Source organism: Cygnus olor, chromosome 13, assembly GCF_009769625.2.
Source record: "Cygnus olor isolate bCygOlo1 chromosome 13, bCygOlo1.pri.v2, whole genome shotgun sequence".
In the NCBI taxonomy this organism is placed as follows: Eukaryota; Metazoa; Chordata; class Aves; order Anseriformes; family Anatidae; genus Cygnus; species Cygnus olor.
Window position 1 is genome coordinate 3,202,757 of NC_049181.1, and position 24,751 is coordinate 3,227,507.

At 37.9% G+C, this 24,751-nt stretch overlaps 1 protein-coding gene across 2 annotated transcripts in view; it reads left to right on the forward strand.

Moving 5' to 3' along the window:
- Positions 1-24,751, forward strand: part of DACH2 (dachshund family transcription factor 2) — a 289,576-nt gene that overhangs the window by 260,277 nt on the left and 4,548 nt on the right. Inside the window, exons 8-11 of one of the 2 annotated variants that reach the window (XM_040572461.1) lie at positions 12,393-12,538; positions 13,068-13,215; positions 15,092-15,211; positions 18,267-18,332. In XM_040572461.1, the coding sequence (XP_040428395.1) occupies positions 12,393-12,538; positions 13,068-13,215; positions 15,092-15,211; positions 18,267-18,332 (480 nt within the window). Of the gene's footprint in view, positions 1-12,392; positions 12,539-13,067; positions 13,216-15,091; positions 15,236-18,266; positions 18,333-24,751 lie in introns of both variants that reach the window. The other variant, XM_040572460.1, reaches the window with a different exon arrangement.

Below are 24,751 nucleotides of genomic sequence, written 5' to 3' on the forward strand. Positions count from 1 at the left end.
AATACCTTTTGTCAGAAGTAATGCAGGTTGATTTTAAGTCAGTATTTATTATTAGAGAGTATAAATTCAGACACCACACATCATAAAAGCAAGAGCACATTTTATTGTTTGAGAATGACTGAACTGCAAAGGTTCCACAGTACCTGGACAGAGGTTGGCTCTTGAAAACCATATATTTTATTTGATTTCTTAGAAGATATGTATGAAAATACCTTCCCAGGTAAGGTTCATGCTTCAGTAATATTTTGATCCCGTTTGTTCTTCATTACCTTTATGTGGTTGCATAAATCACCCAGAAATAGCTTTATCACCTTGGGTTGCAATAACCTTTATGAAAACTTATGTGCTCGAATGGCATGATATGACTATACAGCATCGATACCTTTCCGAATTTTACAAAACTAGCTGATTAAAGCTGATTTAAATACTACTTTCAGTCTAGAACTCTGCCGTTTTAATAATCAATTAAAACATTGTTTCATTGTGTTTATTCAGCACATAGAAAGCACTGCTTGACATGTATTAGACCTTATGTAGCAGTACACAGCTGTAGCCCATCCAGCATTTTCCAAATGAGTTTGCACAAGGAATAAAAGATTGCCATCTGAGCAACACTGGAGGGAGACAAGAGCAGACAAAAGGCAGTTAAGCGCTACAAAAAAAAAGAAAAGACCCTGTTGAGAGAGAAATTTCTGAGCAAATGCCTCAATTTCACAGGGAGATACTGTAGCAGGCAATGTACATTGATTTTAGCACATGAAGTACATTCCATTTGGGATTCATTAAGCTTCATTTTGTGCACTATCATAAATGGGTTTGTCAGCTACTCTCTCAAGTAATGCACAGTTTCAAAGCAAGGAGGTAGAATAAACCAAAGTGAAAATACAGTGTGCCCTGCAAAGGGCGTAAGCCAGTCTTAATAGAAAAATGCTCTGGTTACTCAAACCCATAAGTCACGGTAGCAATAATCAAAACATAATCATTTTAAAAAGAATTTATGCTTATAGACTTTTTGATACAACTTAAAACGTCAATAAGTTCATGCTCCCAGCTGACCTGGTAGAAATCCCACTGGAATGGCAGATGCACTAATGGAGTTCACAGCCTTTATTTCTGTCATTTTGAAAAAAAATATGCAGAATTCCATTTGATACTTCTTAGTTATTCTTTTTTTTTTTTTTTTTTTACTGAATAGGGGCAAGGTGCGTTTTGTTTCAGTCACAGTTGCTTTGTCAACTTACGTATTTGCAGCAGGCGGTTGCCAAAGCAGCTATTTTCTCTCCCCTCCGTGTTTACTTGGGAGCCAGCTGCAGAGCTTGCCCTGGCACTTCACCACCTCTCCAGGTTTCGGCTGCCAAATCCAGAGGCTGCAGAAAGTGGCATGCCTGTGAGGCTGGGCTTTTCAGCAATCCAACCTAGTCCAAGGATCGTTTGAAGCCTGTTTGTGAATGAGTGAGAGGTGTAGAGTACTGGTTTTCTGCATAATTTGTTTGAGTTTGTATTTCGTTTTAGTTCGTATTTTGTTTTCAGTTAGGAAGCATGCAAGTCCAAGAGATTTATCCAAAAATCTGCCTAGTAGATTTGTATTTAGTTATGATAACACTAGTGGCATTTTTTTGTCTTAAAGTCGACTAGAACTTATAGTGATTTAAAAGCAGAAGATTTGTGAAGTTTCTGAAAATTTTCCTGGAGTGATTGGTTTGCAATCCCAAATCAATAAAAGAACAGTATTGTACATGCACATAGCTCTATGAAAAAATAAATATATCTACATTTGCTTGGTGCTCAGGTTTTTGTGCTTTGGCATGAATGGATATTAGGATTTTATTAAAGAAATTAGCCTAAACATCGGGACTTTATTGCCAAACTTTGCTTTATGCCACATACCATAGCAGAGCATGACTTCATGTGTCTTGCTGTTTCAGGTGGATAGCAGAAGTGACCGAAGTCTTGGGCAGAGAGAATAGAGGGAAAAAAGCTGGCCAGCTTCTGGGAACTGTACTCTTGGACTGTACTAGTAGCCTAGTAGAGGAAAGCATAGGACCCTGGATTTAGCTACTTGTAATTTAAATACTTTATTTAACACTTTTTTGTTGTTGTTGCAAGTGATGTTTTGTCTCGGGTATGTAACTGGGAGTTGCAGTAGCGAGGTGGTCACTGAATATGCTCTGTGAAGTGAACCTGCAGCGTGTGGCAGCACAGGTTTCGGCCTCCCCAGGAGCCACACTCAACACTCAGGCTGATCTGAAGGGAGGATACAGTAGATAAATGTCAGATAGCTGCTCCTTTCTGCAGAAAGTTTTCCACTTTCTTTGCTTTCCTCAGTATTTGATCTTTCAAAAGAGCTCAGGATAAGTGACAGCAGTAGACTTAACAGTTATTAGGTTGCAAAGTAGTGGATGAGGACTACGTGGTGGTTAGCTTACATTTATGCTGTGATCGTAGCTGCCATTTGGGTCAGAAAGAGTTTTCCCTTTTGATAGATTGGCTGTGTGCTAGGAAAACTTGTCTTTCCCCAGAGCATCATGTAATTATTTGTTGGCAAAGAGTTGTGCTACGTTGCTATGGACATGCAGCTCTCCACTCCGAGAGCTGCTGTAATACTGATATATGTGACTCTAATCATTCTGTCACTAAGATGTAATATCGATACACCAGGACAACATTTCTATCAGAGGGCCTATTACTTGCCCTCTTAGTCGAAGAGGGGAGGACTGGGATAAGCCAAATTCTGACTGTTTCTTAGCCCGAGAGGGACATTAGATTCAGTTCTGTGACCTCCAATACCTGCAGGAGATATGGTGCTATTGAAACAGCAGCACTTACGAGTGCTGCTGCACACCAGGGGCTGGACGAACCCTCCAGGGGGAAAAGGGTGTCAGTCTTGTTCTGCGCAGGAGCCTGGTTTCTGCAGCAGGAGCTGGGCTGGGAGGCAGGGCCATGCCACAGCTGGTCCCCTCTGCCTGTGCTGTGGGACTGAAGGATGTGTGCTGTGCAGCACGGGAGGTCTGAGGAGCTGGTGTGAGACTAAAGTTTTATTTGGAAGACTACGTAAGGACTGTGTCAGGAATTATACTGGTAACAGCCACGGCACGGAAGTGCTACTCACCTATAGAATTAAAACAGTGAAAAGGTAGATTTAAAAAGGATGAATTTCTCATGTTTCTTGATAATCAGGGTTTATAAAATCAACGTGTAACTGAACTGAGTTGAAATGCTAGGATATATAAACAGGGTACTTCTCTGACATCTGAAGAATGTCATAATTAATTCAAAAGGAACTTTAAGGTGTTCATCTTTCTATGTATATTTTCCTATTAAAGCAGTCATATTTCTCCAAGCAATCAGTTTTGAAAGTTGTCTTATTTCTACAGAGCAAAAATAATGCTGGTGAACATCCCCTAACTGCAGTCATAATTATTTCTGATTAAAAGTGCCTTGGCCTTACAGCACCAGGGAAATTAATAGGCGAAGGTTTCTACAAGTTTTAGAAGATGAGCAAAGACATACTCCCTCTTAAAATTATTTAAGCAGGTGCTGTGGGAAGCCATTGCTTTTATAAGGCTCTTCAGATGTTTACAGCAAAACATTTTTTCCCAGTGATTGAATTTTTCGAAGTACTAAAATACCATGGAGAAATATGTTTCCCACCAGTTTTATGGCTCCCTGGATGCATTCTATACAAACCTTGTATCTGCTTGGACACAAACACTCTATTGCAAAAAGATATCTTGCCATTTTAACAAGCTATACTGCTTTGAAAGGATACACTGCATCACCAGTGGGAATGTCAGTACCTTAAGAGTAATACTTCTTTAAGGGTACTATTTTATTAAAGCAGACCTCAGTAATTTGTTCCTGACTGTTATACACCCTTATTTTATTAAAGGTATTTTACATCTGTGGAGGAGATTACTACCACTCCTATTTTCTCCACTACTTGGCTTTAATGGATGGTGTGGAATATAATATTTATTAAGCCTAAGCAGGGGAGGACATAATAGCAGAATTGTCCTTTATAACCTATTTTATACAGCTGTAAAATAAACCTTAATAAAGCAGGAATAATTATCCAGAAATAGGAAATGGAGTACTCTGCCTGCTTCAAATATTTGAGGGATTTAACTGCTAGTTACACATGTACTTCAAGAAATTGAACTTAACAGTAATAATACTGATACTAAGTTGGTACTATTTTTAAACAAATTAAGAGAGATGAGGTTATCTTGGCTGTTATAATTGCTATGTTAACATAAATCATATAATGCATAACTTTATAATCTCTCTATAGTATTAACAGAAGACTTCACAAAAATATTTGTACTGATTAACTTTGAGGTTTAGAGTTCTTTTGCCTGTGTTCGGATGGCACCCATGGCTGGCTCCCTGGCTTCCAGTCAGCTCTGCTGGTGATCACTAAGCGTTGATGTCGAGGAATAACATCGCTCCTTATTGCACCATTCTGTGCGCCTTTACATTTCCTTCTGGCCACTCAGGACCTACATTTACTGCCTGGACCCCAGAAGGCAATGAGTGTCTTGAATCCAGCCTGGTTTTGCCTTGGGTTAGGAACACAGGCTTTTGGAAGGGAAGAATGCCATTTCAAGTATGTCCTTTGCCATGTACCTAACATATGCATGGTTGACATGTGAATAGTTCCCTAGACCAGGAAGACAAGTTAAAAAGCCTTTCCTGGTGGCACATTTGCAGCTTAAGCAGGCAGGTGGAGCTTTTCAGGTGTGAAATGGGAATACAAGCAGAGCTGCCATCCTGGTGAAAATTTGGTCCCACTGATCACAGCTCCCTGGAAGCACTTACACGGTTGTGTGTGTTTTGTGAATAGGAAAAAATGGGATCTTGCTAATGAGATCTGTTTCAAATTATTTATTACACTACCAAATGCTGCAATAAAGGGAGTAGAAGATGAAAATTATTTAAAAGCACGTTGTATATTTTTATTATGAGTGGGACATGAAAGAGCGTGGCTGACTGCGGAGACACGGGCTGCCTTTCCTTTGGCTGGTCAGCAGGCTTGTCAGGGCTCTCGTGCAGTCCTGGCCAGCAGACATGCACGGGGCCTGCTCGCGGGGCACACCTCAGCCTTCAGGCCCGCCGGTGTCAGTGGCCATCACGGGCAGCCACCAGCCTGGCCTGCCCACCCTGCAGGCCGCACCAGCCACGAGCTGCCGCCTGTCCAGAGGCCACATCACTGCACTTTGTGGTGCTGGGATTGAGTTATCACGGCTCTTGGATGCACGCTCAGGCAGTTTATTAATGCGAGTGCCATGCCTTGCTGACCGTGGCTGTGTTTGGCCAGGAGCTGGCTGGCACGTGCTGCCTGTGGACATGGCGCAGCGGGGCGCGACTCTCTGCGAGCGGGTGTCCCCCTCTGCCTGCAGGGGACTGGTGCTCTCCGACCAGCTCAGGCTGCCCGGCCGCTGTGCTGGCCTTCAGCCTGTTCCTAACTATCCTCATCACACCCCGCCCATGTTTCCACACCAGCATTATGCAATAATTTTGTTTATTGCACTGCTTACTGGATAGATTTGTTTTTCTGTTTCTTGTGTGATTTTTCTTCTTGGTAGCAATTGTTGGAATCTGTCTCAGAGAGAAAGGGAAAGGTTTTGTACTAAGGACCTAATGTGGCTTTGTGAGAAATTGATTCCTGATCAGATATTCCAGAAAGACTGGAAGAGCAGTTCCTGTCTAGCTCCTTCCTTCCTGATTTCTTCCTCCTGTTGTCCTATTTATTTATTTTATTTTCATAAATGAATATTGTGGAAATGATTGGGACTGAAGTTATTACATTAATTACCCAAACTGACATTTTTGCAGTGTGTGAAAGGACAGGGTGGTATGTAAAATAGATGCACTAAGAACACCTACAGTATGACAACAAGTAGCAGGGTAATTGCTGAAAATGAAGTCTTTTCTGCTATCCCTTCCCTTCAACATCTGTTGTTCCATATGGAGTCATAAATATTTGCAACAAAATAGTTGAAGAAATAATCTCAACATTAATAGGGAAAAGCTGAATCCGCCAAGAAAATTGAAGAATCTTTTTTTTTTTTCTTGGCAAGTTCCTCCTACCCATCCTCATCTGACAGTTTAAAATCTCAGTAGAGGAGTAGTCAGACTACAGTGATACTTAAAAATCACCATGAAAAAACCTTTGTGAATGTTAACAGGAGAGTTAGCTGAAAAAAAAAAAAAAAGATTTCTTGATAATGGCCATGAGCAGGATTTTGTTTATGTCGTTTGTTGTTTCATTATCTTCCTTTCTTCCATGTCACAATTTTGTTACTAGCCTTTTATTGAATAATTCACATTTTCACTTTTCTCTACTGTCAGTAGAAATAATGCTTCTTGCCCGTGTGAGGAATGACAAGTTACTATTACTAGCTGAAAGTTACTAGTTGCTTTAAATTGCCATATGGAAAATGCAGATTGACAGTAATTAAGCTTCTCCATAGATTTAGGAGATAAAGCACAGAGCAACCTCAAATGTTTTGGAATCCAGATTACCAAAACCTCCCCGAGGAACAGTTCATATCATAAAGCAGGTATAATAATAATACAGACAAACAATTAATTGTAAATAATTATTGCACAGATAAAATATAGTACTTTGGAAGGCTTTTAATACACTTATTGGTAGCATTAATTGTACTTACACTTTTTCATAATGAGCATAATTTAATCAATTGACATCAGTAGTATTTTTCCTAATCTGTATGTATTGAACTTCAGACTGAAGTTATTTGCAATGAAACATTTTATTTCTGATATCTGCCCAGTGAATTACTGCACTCCTCCATATAATTTTTTAATGCTGTAAAATGCAAATCTCATCTAACTTAGGTCCTTTTCTTGTTAAGGTTGGAGTTAATGAAATATTTTCAGGTGCTTTTACTGTCAGTGCCATGTGAACATCAGAGCATATTGTAAATATGTTGAAGTTATAAATAGGTATAATTTTCTGTCTTATTAATGAGAGTACATTGATGAAAATGTCAAAGCTGTATAATTATGCGCCCCTTGTTAAAGAGTGCACAGATAAAGACAATTTTTAAACTCTTATTTTAGTGTTTCCTGCCAAAATTTTCATTTCTCTGCTTTTTGCTTCCTTCTCCTACTCTAACACTAAGTGCCTTCTTTATGACATCTTTCAGGAAAACACACCCTCGTACTTCCTGAGAGCAGGTCTATAGAAAGGGTAGTCTATGCATTGCTTGCGCAGCTCACCTTCTATTTTTCACTACAGTAATATTCAGTTTTTCCTAAGCCAGCACATTGCTTTAAATGTAACAGACATGCTCTACATTTTCCCCCTGTGTTGGAAACAATGAAGAGATTTTACAAAACACTTCAGGACAAAAATCAATTGATTTCAGATTGCATGGGTGAGAACCAGCTGGGAAGCAGATACTGTGAAGCGGAGGATAGTTGATGTTACTGTTTTGTTATAGTTTCCAAAAGCTTTTAGGGCAGCCTGGAAATGTATATATAATGATTAGATGCTATTTTTAAAGTGAAGTTTCTTTATGGCAAAGCTCAGTAGTGAAACATGCTTGTGTGCTATCAAGTTGTATCAATCATTTGAAAATGAAGTAAAGTCTGATTTAAAGCTAGTGCAGTGGATTAATCAGATACTCCCCAGTCGCATTCATTGACCCTGTTCATTCAGGGACTGTAATTAAGAAAAACAGCAGTGACTTTAAATTTGGCACCTGAATCACAAGGTTAAAGCAGTAAATTTCTAAGTCTGGTTGGGGCCAGGTTAGAAGGAGGTATTTCTCCTCACTGATGAAGAGGAGTGCTCAACTCCTGGCAGAGAAGCAATGAGTGAGGGTGAGAAAGGCAGGCAGATGTTTATGGAGGATTTTCAGACACAAGACAGACAACCCTGTCCTTGCAGACCAACAGATATAAAATATTTGAAATAAACAGTGCTTCAGATTACAGGATTTACATACTTTTTGTAAAAGAAAAAACAACAAAAAAAAAACCAACAACAAAAAAAGACTACTAGTTACTAGTTAAGCAAAACAAAAGTTGCCAAGGTTTAAAATTCAAATAAGAAATCTCACTTGTTTTGGAAAACTGCTTCTTGCTGTCAAAAATTAGGATCTGAGCCCTAATTCTGCCAAAATAGCCATTTTTCGTCACCACTGCTTATCACTGTCTTTGTGAATTAGAAATACAACTGGAAGTCAAGGGTTATCGGTTTGGATAATTTGGCAAATAATGCTATTTCAAATAAAAATATAATATCTTACTTGCAAAGATGGGTAGGACATACAACTCAGCTGGTGTTGCAGATGCTCTGTTTTGTTTTATTAAAGGTCAAAACAGTGCATTAGAGCACCTAGGCTGTTCTTTTCTAACTGTGGACCATTAAATGTAATCCTCATCATTCAAATATGAAGCTTAAAGAATTATAATTATGATAAACCATTTTAGTCCCTAGCTTTCTAAGTTGTATGCCATAGGCAGAGAACAGGAATGACCCCAGTGCCATCTATGTCCAAAACCGTATTATTAATGCTGGCTGAAGGTTTTCTAAGATCGAATGTCTTAGTTAGTAACAGATTAATAGCTATAAATTCTGTATGATTTTTTTAATGCTTTTCTCTACATGTCACGTATTTATTTAATGCATTATAACTTATGTTGTCTAAACTATTTGAGGTGAGGCTTACATGTAATGCCTCCAAACAGGTAAGTTTTGAAGTATATGTGAGTAAATAACTTGATAATCTAACTACTGCTAGGTAGTTTGTAAATTTTAGCTTTAATATTTCTAACTTGTTTTGAGAGGGATGTGACGTGTCAAGTATACCAGGTATATGAATGATGGATTTAAAAGCATACCTTTTGAAAGAACATAAACCAGCCGGTAAACAAAATTGCCTGTTGGTTTGGGCTGTGCACTGTCATGCAGGGAGCAATTTGTGTTACTCATGTTCCCAGTGCTGCATTTAGTCCATAGCTTGATGCTTAATTTTCCAATCCAGATTTCTGCAATTTAGGCAGAAGATGGAAGATGAAATACTTCAGTATATTGCATTAACAACAAGAAACTTTCTAGCACCTTTCCACGTGCTTTCCTGGGATAATAATTCAATTCACTGTTAGTATTTACTCTGTATTTCTTTCCTCTGAAATACACTTTTTGCTTTCGTCTATTCACCTGGATGCCAGCTAGAAATTAAAATAAAAAGACTGCCCTCTAAATGGATTCCTGAATGCTATTATAAAGCATGGCAGGTTTAACAAACAAGCTTAATAAAAGTAGTTCCCACTTTGTTCAATAAATAGGAAGGTTGGTTGTGTCCTTGGTTAGATAGTATTTGTCCTAGCTTTATTTCTTGTGTATTCTGTTGTACTGTATGTGCGAGTGCTGCTTTTAGCATTTATATCTTCAGTTTTCTTTAAAATCAAAATGCTGAAATCAACATCTTTTTTTTTTCTTTTAAAGTGATGCATTTGAGACAATCTGCAAAAAATGCTTCCAACACATGCCATTTTTAATTGCTTTACCAATAAGGATTTCTTAAGCCTAGCTAATAAATTTCTGCCAAACTGTGCACTTACTCAGAATATGGACAAGATGTAGACACCATTCAAATGTGAAGACCTATTACAAGATTGAAATAGATTTCTAATGCATTTATCATTCATCTTTGCAGAGTGTGATTTCAATCAGAAAAAAAATGATGAATGGTTTGACAGTTTCCACCCATATACGCTAAAACATAATATGCTTCTTCTAGTTTTCAGCTATTACAGACTTTAACATGCAATGTGACCTTGGTCTGCAAAGCATGTTTGGTTAGCACAAAAACTTAATCATAAGAAGTCATAAGTAGAATCCTTCTTCTTTACTGCCCTTTTTCTGGGACTTGGAAATTTATTGCTTGTGGGACAGGTAGGATATGAACAATGGGCCAAATAGAGTCCAGGGTTATCTCATCTGTGTGAAAACTGCTGCTGAAAATCGATGTGACCTCTGCTACACTGTCATCCCAATTCCCACCCTCTGTGTCCTATTTGTCTTTTGGTAGAAGCTTAGATCTGTGTGCTGTCTCTATGTGTCTCTCTTGGGCCAGATTATCAAAATGAATCATTGCCTGCATACCTCTTATATTTCTATTTATTTTCCTGGTGTTGACTAGGTCTGATGAAATATGATTCTTTTTGCATTTGATCCTCACTGCAGCAAGCAGCACCTAATTTAGCTGTGTCTATCTCTTTAAAGAAGAGTAATACTATTTTGAAACTTCAATCTGCTGTACAGTAACATTACAAACCATAGACCATGCAACCTGTCTTCACAGTCAATAGTAATTTTCCTTTCATCCAATTTAATGTTATTACTTTCATCTCCAAATAGGAGAGATTTCTAGAGATTTTAAAGCCGCTATAGTCTTCTGTTATGCATACTTCATGTATTACTTTATTTTTCAAATGCCACTTCTGTTTAGTATTTTGTGACTTAGATATTATTTCTGTGTAGCAACACATGCAACAACTAATCAGTTCATTTTAAAAACTGTCACTGATAGAAAATACTTAAATATGAGAAACAGTGTATCTGAATCAGCACAAATTCTGTGTCTGAGTCTGTTACCAGAGGGGTTTTTGTTTGTTTGTTCAAGAAATGGATCGTTTAAATTACACGAACACAGCTCTAAAATGATAGCTATGAAGATGTGAAGAGGTTACTGGCTTTTGTTGTTATTAGTCCTGAAGAGTCATTATGAAGATGTTCCATTTAATGAACTCACACAGTGAAAACAAAATACTCCCTCAATAGAGATTTCAAAGAATACTTGAAATCTGCTAATGCTTCTGGCTTGGTTGTCAGTAGGTGTGTTTTAGAAACAGCAAAAAGCGCTTGCTGCTCAATAGGTGCTCCTGGAGGTTGTTAAACTAGATAACAGTACTGCTGCAGAGACACTGTGGTTTAATTTGTTGTGGTCAGATTCCTTCTGATTTATTTATTTATTTATTTATTAATAAGAGAAGTGGGAGAAGGGAGGCCTTTTGGATACAGTGTGGTCCAATTGTAAATCCTGGAATTAATATGACCAAGACACTTGACAAATGAAACTATCAGGACTGCCTGTGCAGTTGCCATTAGAAAACACATGCATCATGAACTTATGGACAATATATTAGTTTCAAACTTTACTAAATGCAATTGCTGAGAAGCTATTCATGATTTCTGCAAGTGCCAAGGAGATTAGAGGAGTGTATTATATATGGACTGGATTTCCCTAGAATGTTACGCCAATATTTTTAACATTTCAGAGAAAAACAAGTGTGCAGAGTTTGTCTTTAAAGCCTGCTAGCAGATTTTAATTTTATGATTTTCAGCAATAAACTCGATGTTTAAAACGAATACTGGGAGAAGTAGTACACAAAGGGATCTGAGAGAAGGAGATATATCTATTATTATCCTAAAATATCATTAAATTGTCTATTCAGAAATGTGAGTTTGTTGGTGATAGTACAGATTCATCACAAAATCTGAAAGATTTTTGAAAAATAATTACTAATATCATTGTTTATTTCTGTGTACACATTTCTATTGTCTGTGCACAGCTTGATCTATAGCAACTTGATCTAACTGAAACAACAAGCAGAGGGGAAGTTACCAGGCCCCAATTCTACAATTTATAAGAGATGCATCAATCTAGCTCTGTGCAGTAAATCGCAGGAGCAGGGCCCAGTGCCGGAGTGCCCTCTCCTCCCTGGCCGCTCCTGTGACCCCCCACCGCCCAGCTTTACCCCTTCGGTAGAGATAACTCAGCAAAGCATGTTTGGCTACTGCCCGTGACTAGAAAGGCTGACCATAGCAAGGCACTTGTTAAGAAAGCCTGTGCTGACGCTTTACTGACAGCCTGGAGTTGGTGCTAGCTAAGCAGGAGGGGATGACTCAGTGGAGATTATTTACTGCTGAGTACGGGAAGGATAATGCTAAAGGGGTAAAGAGATGTGATACATTTCTTGATTAGAATTTTTTCAAGGTTATAGCAACAAAAAATGCTCGTCGCAGAATAGCAAACATGATAGAATGAAGAAAAGTCGTTCAGGTTTAATGAACTGCGTAATACTGTTATAATTCTGTAGTATAATTCTGTAGAATTTGAGATATAATAGTCTATACTCTATTAGAGCTACGTTATAGTCTTCAGTATATTTATTATTGCTCTGAATTATTTTGCAAACTTGCCTTAGCAACAGCCATGGCTGCCCAAAGACTGAAACAATGTCAATTTTGCTAATATGCTTGTATTTTGACTTCCAGGGAAACAGTTTCTAGAAATGACATTTACCTATATTTCCAATGCTTTCTGATGTTGCTTTTAAACCTATCTTTACAGAAGAGGTCCAAATTGCCATTCCAATAATGAAACCAACCTTAGATAAAGTCCAACTGGCTGGACAGGCCTTGCCTCCTGGATTTCCTGCGCCATTTCTTTTTGCTGATGGTCTTTCATCAGTAGAAACACTATTAACCAACATTCAGGTAAATTGTTCTCTATAGGGCCAGGCTATGTCATGACAGATAAAATGTATTTCTTTTTCAGTCTCTTAAAAAAGTTTCAGAAACTATTTTGTATCTGCAATTCTAATTTCTTTTATTTAATGTAATGCTTAGGTTTTCACTGTCTGGCATTATTGATTATGAAAGAGTTTTATGCATTGTCTATTTGACTTAATAGTCGGCAATAATGGTCATATTAAAATTCACCAGTCTCATTATTCCTCCTTTGCTTCTCCCTGCAGTTGACCAAGGTCAGCAATGATATGGCACTTCATTTGCAATAAACTGTATCAGTAGGATGAATGTGCAAACGCTATACTGAATGATACCATGCCAGAAATTTGCTCTTATCTAACATTTAGCTACTTTAAATGCACAGTTGCATTCCAGGTCTATAGGTTCCTGATATTATTTTATTTTTCCTAGAGGAAGTAAAAGAAACAAATGGATGAATTTCGTCACTGCTGAAACAAAACGTTATTTTCAGCTCTTACATTTGCATGTGTTTTAGGGCCTTCTGAAAGTGGCTGTGGACAATGCCAGAGTCCAGGAAAAGCAGATACAGCAGGAAAAGAAAGAGTTAAAGATGGAGCTTTGTAGAGAGAGAGAACTAAGAGAGAGCTTGGAAAGGCAACTTACAGCTGAGCTGCAAAGCAGAGGTGAGTGAATGAAAAATGGAGTTTAGATATCTATTAAATGTATAACCCTTTGGCATTTCCAGCTGGAGCTATTGAGGACTCGGAGTTAACTGACATTCATACTTCAGTGTAATGCAGCAGTGGACTAGCACTGGTAATGAAAGATTTAAATTTAATAAAAACAGAATGAAGCACACTTTTCTGTAAGCAGACAGAACAGTGACTGAAGGATTATTTCCTGGAGGGCAACTGGCCGCAGAGTGTTTTGGCTGGTTCTGTGGAGGAAGGCTGATTCAGTTTCATGGCTTTCACATGCATTATTACCACTCTGCCTGTGTATTCCCAGCCTGATTTCTTCATTTGACAGCTTTAATTTCTTTTGTTTCCTGCTATTATCCTCCAAGCATTGAGGATCAGTCTTATTTTGAGAAAGATAATATGTCTGTAATTTGGGTATTTAGGTGATTTTTTTTCATCATCTTACCACTTACCTAGCCTACACTTCCTGAGTAATGGAGATTTCTGTAGTTTAGGTATTAGTCAGTTAATTTTTCTTGTGGATAGCTTCAGTGCAACAAAATAGATGAAGTACAAGAAGTTGCCTACCCAAGTGCAAGATCTGAAACAAATAACCCTAGATAATTTATTTTCCATCAGAAGAGTGAGATACAAAAGCACTCCCAATATGGGGCCTTCTAAGAAAACCATGACTGTTTAGAAGCTTTTGATAATAATAGGCAATTAAATTGGTAAATCTAATTTTTCGCTGTGATACTGCAAAGCAGGCAGTCTTCTTTTTAAAATTCAAATCTTCATCTAAAGGCGAGAAATATTTTTTTTATGTGCCAAAAGCTACTTCTAGATTACATCCATGAAATCAGAAAGATAAAGCTAGATAAGACCACAAACATAAATGCCAAGTACTATCTGCCTGTGCATTTTGAATTGAAATTAGGTGTGGGGAACAGACCTGTCTACAGCACCAAGGCTCAGTAAGAGACGACAAAGAAGGACACTTCTAAGTCGAATTGTGGAGGATCAGTAAATACTATTGAAGTTGTTCAATTGCAGTGGGTGTTCAAAATCATTGCATCACCCCAGTGTAAGTGTAGATGAGACTGTTGTATTTCTATAAAACAAAACTTAATCTCAGTGTAAGCAGACAGCACACTATGTACCTCCTGAGTCACATTTAAGTCAACAAAAACCTTAAGTCATTCACAAACTTTGTTGGCTTCTGGCTCAAAGGAGAATTTCTCTAATAATCAATATCCTCAGAATTGTTTGTCTTTTAAGTCATCACCACATCCACATCTTCATTATTATAGAAAGTCAGAGAGAGGCTTTTCCACATGGTTTACTCAATTTTTCAAAGTTATGTTTCCAGATCACATTCTGGCATTAATAATTTATTAAGCCTCTCAGAGATTGCCCATGCAATGGTATCCTTTTATTCCCCTGACTTGAGCACTCACAAATCCAGACAGATCTGTAAAAGTTGATGAGAATGCAGATGAACAAGTGGTCACAAAAAGTTATGTAAATGCTGTTGATTTTCCCAGAATTCTTTCCATATTTTTAGTAATTTTTCTAACAATATCGTTGATTTGAAATTCACATTTGTCTAATATACAGGAGAAGCAAACAAATAAAATGGATTGCAAAATATTGCAAGGGTAAATTTACCTATAATTTTAACAATATTTTGGAACAACGTTTGCGACAGTGTATACACTAGCAGACTCTGAAATAGACTGTAAGTTAAGCATGGCATTCATGACGGAGCTCAAATTCTTTTTAGTCTGTTAGTTTTACCTACCTTTTCTAGTGCCATCACTTTTCCATTATGTATTAATTGTGCTTTAACAGCCATTCTTACAGTATATTTGCATTCCAGCAACAATTCAGAAACGCTTGAAGAAAGAAAAAAAGGCGAAGAGAAAATTGCAGGAAGCTTTGGAATTTGAATCAAAGAGAAGAGAACAAGTGGAACAGGCGCTTAAACAGGCCACATCAGGTGACGGTCTCAGGATGTTAAATGGTAATGTCTTAGTTGGCCTTTCACAGTTAACTTAAAATGATGTTTAATTAAGTGAAAAGCTGCATAAAGCAAATTCCAGAATAAAATACACAATCATTTCCTGAAATAATTAAAAACCTATTTCGGACCATGTGCTTTGGGTCATGAATTAAAACAAGAAAAGTCTGCAACTAGAGAAACAGAGCAGTTTACACAGGCATGACAAGAAATGCTGAATATATTACCAGAGAAATCTGTTACAGTGCCAGCTAAGACAATGTGAAATTTGGTTCCTATAAGGTTCTCTGAACTCTTCTGTCCCAGGAGATTCAATTTTAGAACTGCTGAGCTTCATTTTAAAAGCTGTTTGGCTGAAGTTTCCTTAGCCTCAGGATCTATTAAGTTTGTTAAATATGTATCAGCTTTATGAGCTGACTAGGTTTTTGAATGCTTCCCAAATAGTCTTAAAAAACAAAATCAAATCAGTTAATTTGATAAACAGGGTGATTATGTTCCAGGTAGTGGGAGTATTCACTTCTCCTGTTTAATGTGGTTCTGATCAAATTGTACAATGTTGGTTTGAATCTTTGAGAATGAACCTACCTGAGTTTTAAGTAATTTCAGGTTCTGCAGCAAAGGTTTAGTCTGTGCATGCTTATCCTGAAGTCTCTGCAGAGGCTCATAAATCAGTGTTATATTCAGTCTCTGCTGCTTTTGTGTGTCATGTAGTCTTCATGTTAACTTTGTGCTGCCTACTTCGGCTACTGCTAGCAACTGAGCCATAATAACATAAGCGGACTCTGAAAACTGCCAGAACTGCTGAGTGAAAATAATCAGTTTAACCTGTCCTTTGTTCTCAGTTGTGAGGTGCACCCAAGCTGTTTTTTAAAGCTAGGGCAAGCCTGTCTACATGAACTGCCATTGCAACACTCTGCAATGGACCGTGAGTTGTGATTTATCTGCAGCACCTAAGAGATATAAACTCTTTAACTATGAGAGCAACATGTTTCAGAGGCATTCTCATCTGCTGGGTTTTATAGTCCAGCATATCACTGCAACCAGGAACTGGTTGGTTTTTCTGATGTACTGACAGTGAACGGTGGTGATTCAGGCATGGATATACAGCATGATAGTTGCGCCATGATAAGGGAAAGTCTCCCAAGGTAGAGTGAGCGGACATAGCCAGAAGAGACCTTTTCTACCACCCCTACTGGATCAGAAAAAAGCCCAGATCAGATCCCACAGGCATAGCCAGCACCCTGTGGTGAACGTCAGATGAAAACTAAATACTCCTATCCAGTAAGGTCATTCACCCACATTCTGTCATTGCTGGTAAGCACCTGCCAATCGCACTACAGTTAGGAGTACTCAGCAGTTCTGGAAGCCACAAATTAAAGGGTACCAACACGCCAGCAATGTGATTAACAGATCTTTACATCTGCTATTGTGGGCCTGCCTGCTAACATTTTGATTTGCAGGCACGCTCAGGTAGTCATATGTATGTTAGTGCCTGCAAGAAGCTGATATTTACATGCTAATCTGATTGCACATGCAAATCAGGTAGCTCATTAGCATCTTAATCCACAATTTAATTGCAGGTACAATTTTATGGCAACAAAATGTGAAGGGCTATTCTGAATATTTTTAATTTAACTCTGACGGTCTGTCTCATTTAACAGATGCTGTTATTAGTTACAGATGACTTTGTCATTTTACGTATATACGAATTATTCTCTAAAAGGTTTGAAAAGAGAGAACCTTTTGAGATTAATAGTCCAGTGCCCTGAACTCTCCTTGCAAAAAAGAACCTGAATAAGGGGAACCCTATGTAATGAGTCACCTGTAATTTTATAAGAAAAAAATATATACATGGAAGTATTACTTATGTGCTTGTAAATATTTACAGGGCTACATATACACATATCACATATTTCATATAAACATATATGACTAGATATACTAGTCATACTACTTATAGTACTCTTACATGTACTTTAATCAGTTGCCCTGCTTTGACACAAGGGTTTGGTCAGGCTGCACAGTGACCAGCAAAATGTCATCTTTGCAATAGGCACTGACAAGTCCAACTAGAGCGACCTGAGAAGGCACCAGTACAGTTATTCTCTACTTGAGAATGTCAAGAACAGGCTTCTACACGGAAAAACTTTAAAACTGTACACGTCTCCCTTTCAGTTTTTTTTTTCTTTCCTTTTTTTTTCCTTTCCTGCTGTAATTTCTAAGTGCTGTATTATAAGGGAAGCAGATGTTTCTCCAGGATTCGAGGTACCATGGATTCAAATCACATACCCTTCACGCTAATCCTTGTTGGCACAAGGTGGATAATGGCATCTGTTATCATAACACCCTGGGGTGTTTGAGCCCTCAGCCCCACCCCAAAGGACTGTGCATACAGAGGTATATCAAGACAAAATTAAATAGTTCAAAACTGCATGTCATTATGACATTTTCTCAACTTGTAAAAAACAGCACAGTCCATTTTGGAAGGCTCCTCTCATAAATCTGGAAATGTTTCACAAAAATCACACGTAATTTTGCTTTGGGTGATGGAACATTCTTACAATATCCCGAGCTAAGTCTTTTAAATGAAATATTGCAACAGTCCCTATCTATAACATACGCTCACACATACACACATGTACACACATGCTGACTGGTACTGGCTGTATTCTCTAATTCTCTACTTTGCAGGTATATGCCTGGGAAAGCCAATTTGGTTTAATATTATCACAGTTTAATTTCCACTTTTATTTTTCATATGTCAGATGCCCTCATTCTCCAAGAGAATTTTACAGACAGATTATCATGTGTTGATTATTATCTGATCATCAGACAAATGTGAAGCACATTAAAAATAATTCAATGTTTGCACATTTTGAAAACGATTTACTACTGAAAATTCTATGAAGACCAAATGTTTTATGCAAGGCCGTGCAACTTGGTGATCACCCTAGTTTGCTATAAATATTTTTCTAAAGATGCATGAGAGAAGGACAAAGGGGAATGCATTAATCTTTGGTGTCACATCTTTCAGATGCTGGAATCCCAGATATGGAAATAGAACACAACGGAACCCAACACGACAGTGCAGCAATGCAAGGTGCAGTATGTACCTCCTCCCATCATTACTTTTTGAGATCAGGAATTTTATTTGTTTAAATAGAGGTGTGGGAAACTCTCACATTTAGCTGTCAGATATATGGGCTTAGTCCAAAACTGATTTTACACAGGATAGCAAGACAAACTACTACTGCTACACAGGTAGCAAGACAAAAGTTCCAGAGGTCTTCAAATAAATCTTAAATATTAATCTTAAATAAATGTGCACATACCGAAGGGAATTACAAGAACATCTGAGTTCTAGAGAATTCTATCTTAGGTATTGCCAGAACCAGTACAGTTAGAGATAGAAACATAACTTCTACAGTTTCTCAACTGTTAAAGGCTTGACTTTGCATACCTCTGGTACGCATCTGTCGTCCATCTGTCATCTATATAGGAAAGCTTTCAAATATTTTTACTGTCTCTTTTTGTGATTTTCGGTTCATATGCTATGCATTACAAAGAAAGAGAGTTACAACTTCATTTTTATATATGCATATATATACATATATAATACGTCTGTATATGTGTGTGTGTGTATGATTGGAGTTGTGCACTAAACATTGCAGTTCGAAATTTGTTTCTGCCTGAAATAGTCAAAATATTGGATAAGCAGTTGGGATGTGTATTTAAATTTGACAAGCAGATTATTCGTACTGTTTATAATTCTGCTTATGATATCTGCTGAGATAAGCGCTCAGTGCTCTTCCAATGACATTCTGTGAGTCAAAGGTGCATCTGGACAGAATCTAGTGGAAAAAAAGGAAGTTAATTTCTGTATTTAACTGAAGAAAAAAATACAGTTAGCTCAAATCTGACTTTCCATCAAAAATGAATATAAACAGCTGTGGCGAGAGTGATGCATTGCAACTTCCAATAACCATTTACCTATTAGAAGAACTTCCTTAAACTTCCCATAGTCTACTGATGAAAGAATGCCCTGTGATTTTATGATTTTTATTTCAGATTTTTTTTTAATCTCATCCCAACTATGTCATTCTTCAATTCTAAAAGGCTTTGGGTCACAAAGTTTTTGTTCGGGTTAAAAGCCTGAACCAAGGGAGATCTGTATATTCACTGATTATATTCAGTATCGCTGAATTTGGTACCCCTCTGTGAAAGCAGAATATGTCAATTCTTGTCTTCGCCACAATAATGAATGACAGCACACATTGGCTTCTCTGACAATTTCAGTGTGGTAATCCTGTTCATATGTAAATGTGTGATGAGTTTATCCATTTTTTTCACTATGCACTCTCAGCTGATCAAAAAGATTTCTGAAGAACTCTATAGAGCATGTTCAGGTTACAAAGTGTTTCTATTCGGTAGCACCATCTCCTCCCTTTTTATTTCTGCTGATACTGTAGTATCTTTTTATTCTATTTTCCTTTGATTACAGTTTCTAAAACTTGTCAGCTACTCTTACACTGCGCTCTAACAATTTGAGCACACTCCCTCCATTGCCCCCTTCATTTGCTGCCTTTTGTTTTTTTGGGCCCTGGGAGCAGGAAGGGTCAAAACACGTGTCCCTAACACTGTTTCCAAGCATCCAAAATCTCTCTCTTGTGCACAGAAAAAAGCTTTAGCATCAATGCAGACCTTTTTCTGTTGTCAATAGCTCTGCTGGACAGAAATCTATCATTCACACAGTGCTTTTCCTTTGAAATTCAATTAGTTTCACTGCCAGTATCTCCTTAAGATGGCTTAAAGGAAAATTGCAAAAATACGGCACAGCCATCTTTCACAGTGATTAAGTCATATCATATTTTATGCTCATTTCTTAAAATGATTTTATTAACACAAGCTGTTCATTTACTGGGATTCTGATATGCATTATAAATCTCTTCCATTTAGTAGAGTCATTTTCTCTATGCTTTGTATATTAATTGAACTGAAATTTTGTGTTGACAAGACTAAAACTTTTTTGAACTTTACAGTCTAATACTTCCATCCTCTATACACCTGATCTTCTAGTCCAGCATAGCTTAGCCTGAGAGAAGTTTTTTAGCTGAGAAAATAGATAAGTAATAGATCCTGTAGTTATGAAGACCCCTGCATAGCCAAGTGGTGTAGGAGAGGGTGATGCATGCACACAGATACCCTTCTGGTCTTGCTTCCATAACTCACTCTTGGGCAAGATAGTACATCAGCCATTTTATCAACTAATCTCCGTTTCACATAAAATAAACATACTGGGTGTCATTAAGTGCACCTTCAGATCAATGATTTTTGCAAATGACATTCAAGTACCATTCGAGTAGTGCATTTTTGCTGATAAAAGCAAATTAAATTAGCACAACTACAAGTGTGCTGATAAAAACTAAAACTGAACAGCAGCACCATTAGCTAACAAAGTAATATTTTCTCTTTACTGCTTTCTGCCATTTAGTTATTATCCTATTGGAAATCTAATTATAATCCTTTTACTCCCTAGTCAAACTTCACAGTTTTTGCAAGCTTAGCACTGACAAGTGATTTCATTACATTTGATTGCCCGCGCCCAGATTGACTTAACTTCACTCCGAGACCTAAAAGCCCTCTCAGTTTCTCAGATTCCCTGTTTGCACATTACAGCAACAGCTCCTTTAATTAATTAGCATGAACAGCAGTAACATGAACTGCTGAACAGAAAATAACATCATTTTATGATCGCAGGGAGACTTCTCCTTTTGCATGTTTATACCTTAGTTAACTTTTGTATTACTATATTTCATTGTTAGGGGATATTGGAACAATCAGCAAAGCAATGTTATCTTAAAATTTTAAAAAAATAGATGCTACCATAATACTTGGTGATAACAATTCACAAAAAATAAAAGACTCTAAATTTCAAGAACGAGGCAACAGCATAGGCGTACAGACTTTCCTGAGGTGAAAACTTGTTTCAGAGGTAATGTAGTTCACTGTACATGCAATGGGAGAGTCAAATGGGGCTGCTGCTGCTTTTGTTTGTGAAATAACCTGGCAGAGATTTAGCACAGAAACTGTCAGTAACCATGAATAACTTCTTATTTTTATCTGTTTGCCAAAGATGAAGGACTGTTGACATTTGGGACATATTTTATTTTTTCTTATTTAGAAAAACAGGCTATATTTTTTCAATATTCTGATATAACCTGCTTATTTTTAAATCCAGCCTACAATAAAAAAGAGGGGGGGGGAGGTGTAGTGTTTTTTAAGAAGTTTAATTTCTTTGTTATTCTATCAAATTATACCTCCAGATGCTGCAATCCTCTGAAACCAACCATGCTAGGGAATTTCAGAGTAGTCTTCAATTGCAGGAGATAAATTCAACGTCACAGAAATTACAGTGCTATTGTCCTGGTCTTCCTTTCACTGAAAAAAATGTTCAAGCACTTAGAGTTTAACATGAGAACAGGCCAGAACCCTGTGATTAGAAAATCTGAGATTAAACTAAAGAGGCCTGATATATTCCCTGTGAGCAAGTCCTTCACTGTCTGCTTCATTTGAGTCTCAGGTCTTTTCTTCATTCTCCTGTCCAAACCATGCTGTCTCTAATGCATGTCCTACTCTGGCTGCTCTGACTTAGTAAACCTCTAGTAGCTGTCTTGTGCTGCACCATTTTGCAGTGTTTTTAGAAAAAATCTTTTGACCTACCCCCACCTCCTGAAATAATTAATGTGCAACTAAGTAGACTCTCATATCTGTGATATGGCAATGCACTAGTGAAAGCTGTCTCATTAGCTGCTAACCAAAAGGCGGCTCATGAGATTACAGTAGTCACTGACTACATAGCTCTCCTTCTGGTGTTCAAATGCAGGGCTTTAAAAATAATGGTGTCATTGATCTTGATCTCAGTGTTATTTGTGCTTTTGGTACAGAATATTTTTCTGAATCTCTGTCTCTGTAACCACACACAAAATGGAGGAAGCTGAGATTTTGTGATTTACTGAAAACAAAAGGTGGGGAAAGGTTCCCCCAGGAGACTCTTGAATGTGAAGGTCCATACCTTTCTATTCTTACAAAGGGCTCAAACATTAATTCAATAATTCAGTGTCAGTATTTCCTCAGCAGGAACCACTATGTTAACTCCCTTCCTACTCAAGCTGACAATGGCAATCCAGCATCTGCGTAGTTAGTATTCAGTGAACATACTCTTGTCCTTGGCTATTGTTACTCATTATAATTCCTATTTTCTGTACAAGTTTTTAGGTCTTTTAACATAGACGTGGAAATACTTGACAGAGTCAAGTGAATAGTCCTAAGCACAAAGTAAGTGGGGCAGAAAACCAAATGGCACACGTCTATGAGCGTGTAACAGCGCAGCACCAGGCACCCAGGCCTAGGCCTGGCAGTGCTCCCAGCGGCAGCAGCACATCAGCTGCACATAGGACAGCAGAGAGCACGCCTGTGGCAGAGGGGCGATCGGAAGGAGCGAGAGATTAATAGAAAGAGAACAGAGCTTCATTCGTACTGCTGCTTACAGAAGCACTCGTTCATGCTCTTTCGTGAGTCTGGCAGGAACCATACCCTGCTTACAGTGTGCTATCTTTCCTCTTTCGCTGCTCAATTTGGAAAGTATTTACAGATAAATGGAAGAGAAAAGTGTTGCTGGAGAACTAGCAAAGCAAGCAAAGAAGTCATCTTCACTCACTGTTGTTAGTCTGCTGAATGACTAGCCCAAAAACATGAGAACCAGCTGCAGGCCTGGTCTTTTTTTTTTTTTTGTGTGTGTGTTAGTGAAAGGATCCATTTCTATGTTTTTTCTAACTGCTGTGGTCCTTATCCCACTATCGGGGGCCTGGATGCAGCCTCCTTCCAAGCTAGTCAACACGCTTTGCTAAGAGGTTTTGGGAAAGGCTTTTTTTGAGGGATTTCATCAATAATAGAGCATAACGCAAGCTGTGTTCTCTGATACATTTTTTTAATGACAGACTGATTCAAACTAAACAGCCCCATCTTTGTCTGTTAGATTTATTGTTACAGTATTGTCTTTTCTTTATTTTGCCGCATCCAAAGCTTAGCCTGGCTCTAATCTAACCAAAATGGTGACCCCACTTAGATAGCCTAGGAAGGGTGAAGAGATCAGCTTGTGTCCAATATACTTATGGTATCATCAAAGACTGGTTCAGCCCCTTGAGGAGAGTTGTGCAAAGCTTCTGGGAGCGTGTGGGTCTGGCACGTGGCTGCGCCCTTCCCTCCTGCTGCTCTACTGTCTGCATCTGAAGAAACACAACCACGTCTCAGTTCCACCTAACCTTTATTTTAGCAGCTCTCCCCACTCCTTCTTGGTCTAAATTGGCAAAGTGGGATTTTGAGTTTATTAGTTCATCTCTGCAACCCATATTCTCAGCAACACGTAGTGCTGGGTTTTGTTTCTTAAGTAGCATTTATAATTACTGATACAACACATTTATCCTTGTTCTCTCATTATGGAGCAGACCGTGAATTTCCTTCATCCAATGACTTTTCCTCCAATTTGCAGTATGCTAAAATTATCTGAACAATCCCAAATTTTAGCTGTGTTGTTTAATCACAGCAAGCTGGCTACATCGCTGCTCCCCTTCCTGGCCTGGATTTCCACACCAACACTACCAGGCCACATTTCTTTATGCAAGTTGTGAGGGTACACATGGAAATTTTGTTTTGAAGTACTTCTATGGAAATACAGCTGAATTACTAACTTAAAGATAACACAAACAAAGCCTTACAAGCATTCAGAAAATTCAAAGATGAATGCAGATTGTCCTGAGAGCAAGGGGAAAAAATAATCTGAGAAGAGAAGAGAAGAAAGATGTGAATAAATAGGGAGATGGCAATTATTGCTTTGGATTTGTCCTGTTATACAGACATTAAAACCTTCACAGAGACAAATGTTGATATTGTTTCTAAAAGAAAGTGCAAGAGATGCATGTACACTCTGGACTAACAACTCAGGGAAGACAACCTCATCCTGAGGGGAATTACAATTATTAACACAGGCTCTGGCATACAGGGAGATGGTGAGATCTTTACTCGTGTTATACATTGTGAAGTGGAAAAAAATCCTTTCTAAATGTCTTGCTTATTAAGCCAGTCATGCATTTCACTGTAGGTTGTAAAGCAGTATAACATGCACAGGGGGCTCATAAGCATATTTTAGTGTTAGGGAATATCATTTATACAGTTTTTATATTGTCAATATTACCCCTAGAGAATGAGATTAGGCTTTAAACTACTGTAAATCTACACTTTTGCTCACCTTTGTATAATTTCATTTTTTAATAGAATGAAGCTCACATAAATGAATATTTGATTAAGGGATAAACCTAATAAAAGAATACATTTATTGCACACAGATTTATTCAAATCTTTGCTATATAATACAGTAAAATGCTATAAAATGGTATGTAGCACGCAGTCAGCTACAAAGAGGAGATTGTGAATATTCTTCAAAAAAATGAATTTGACAACACC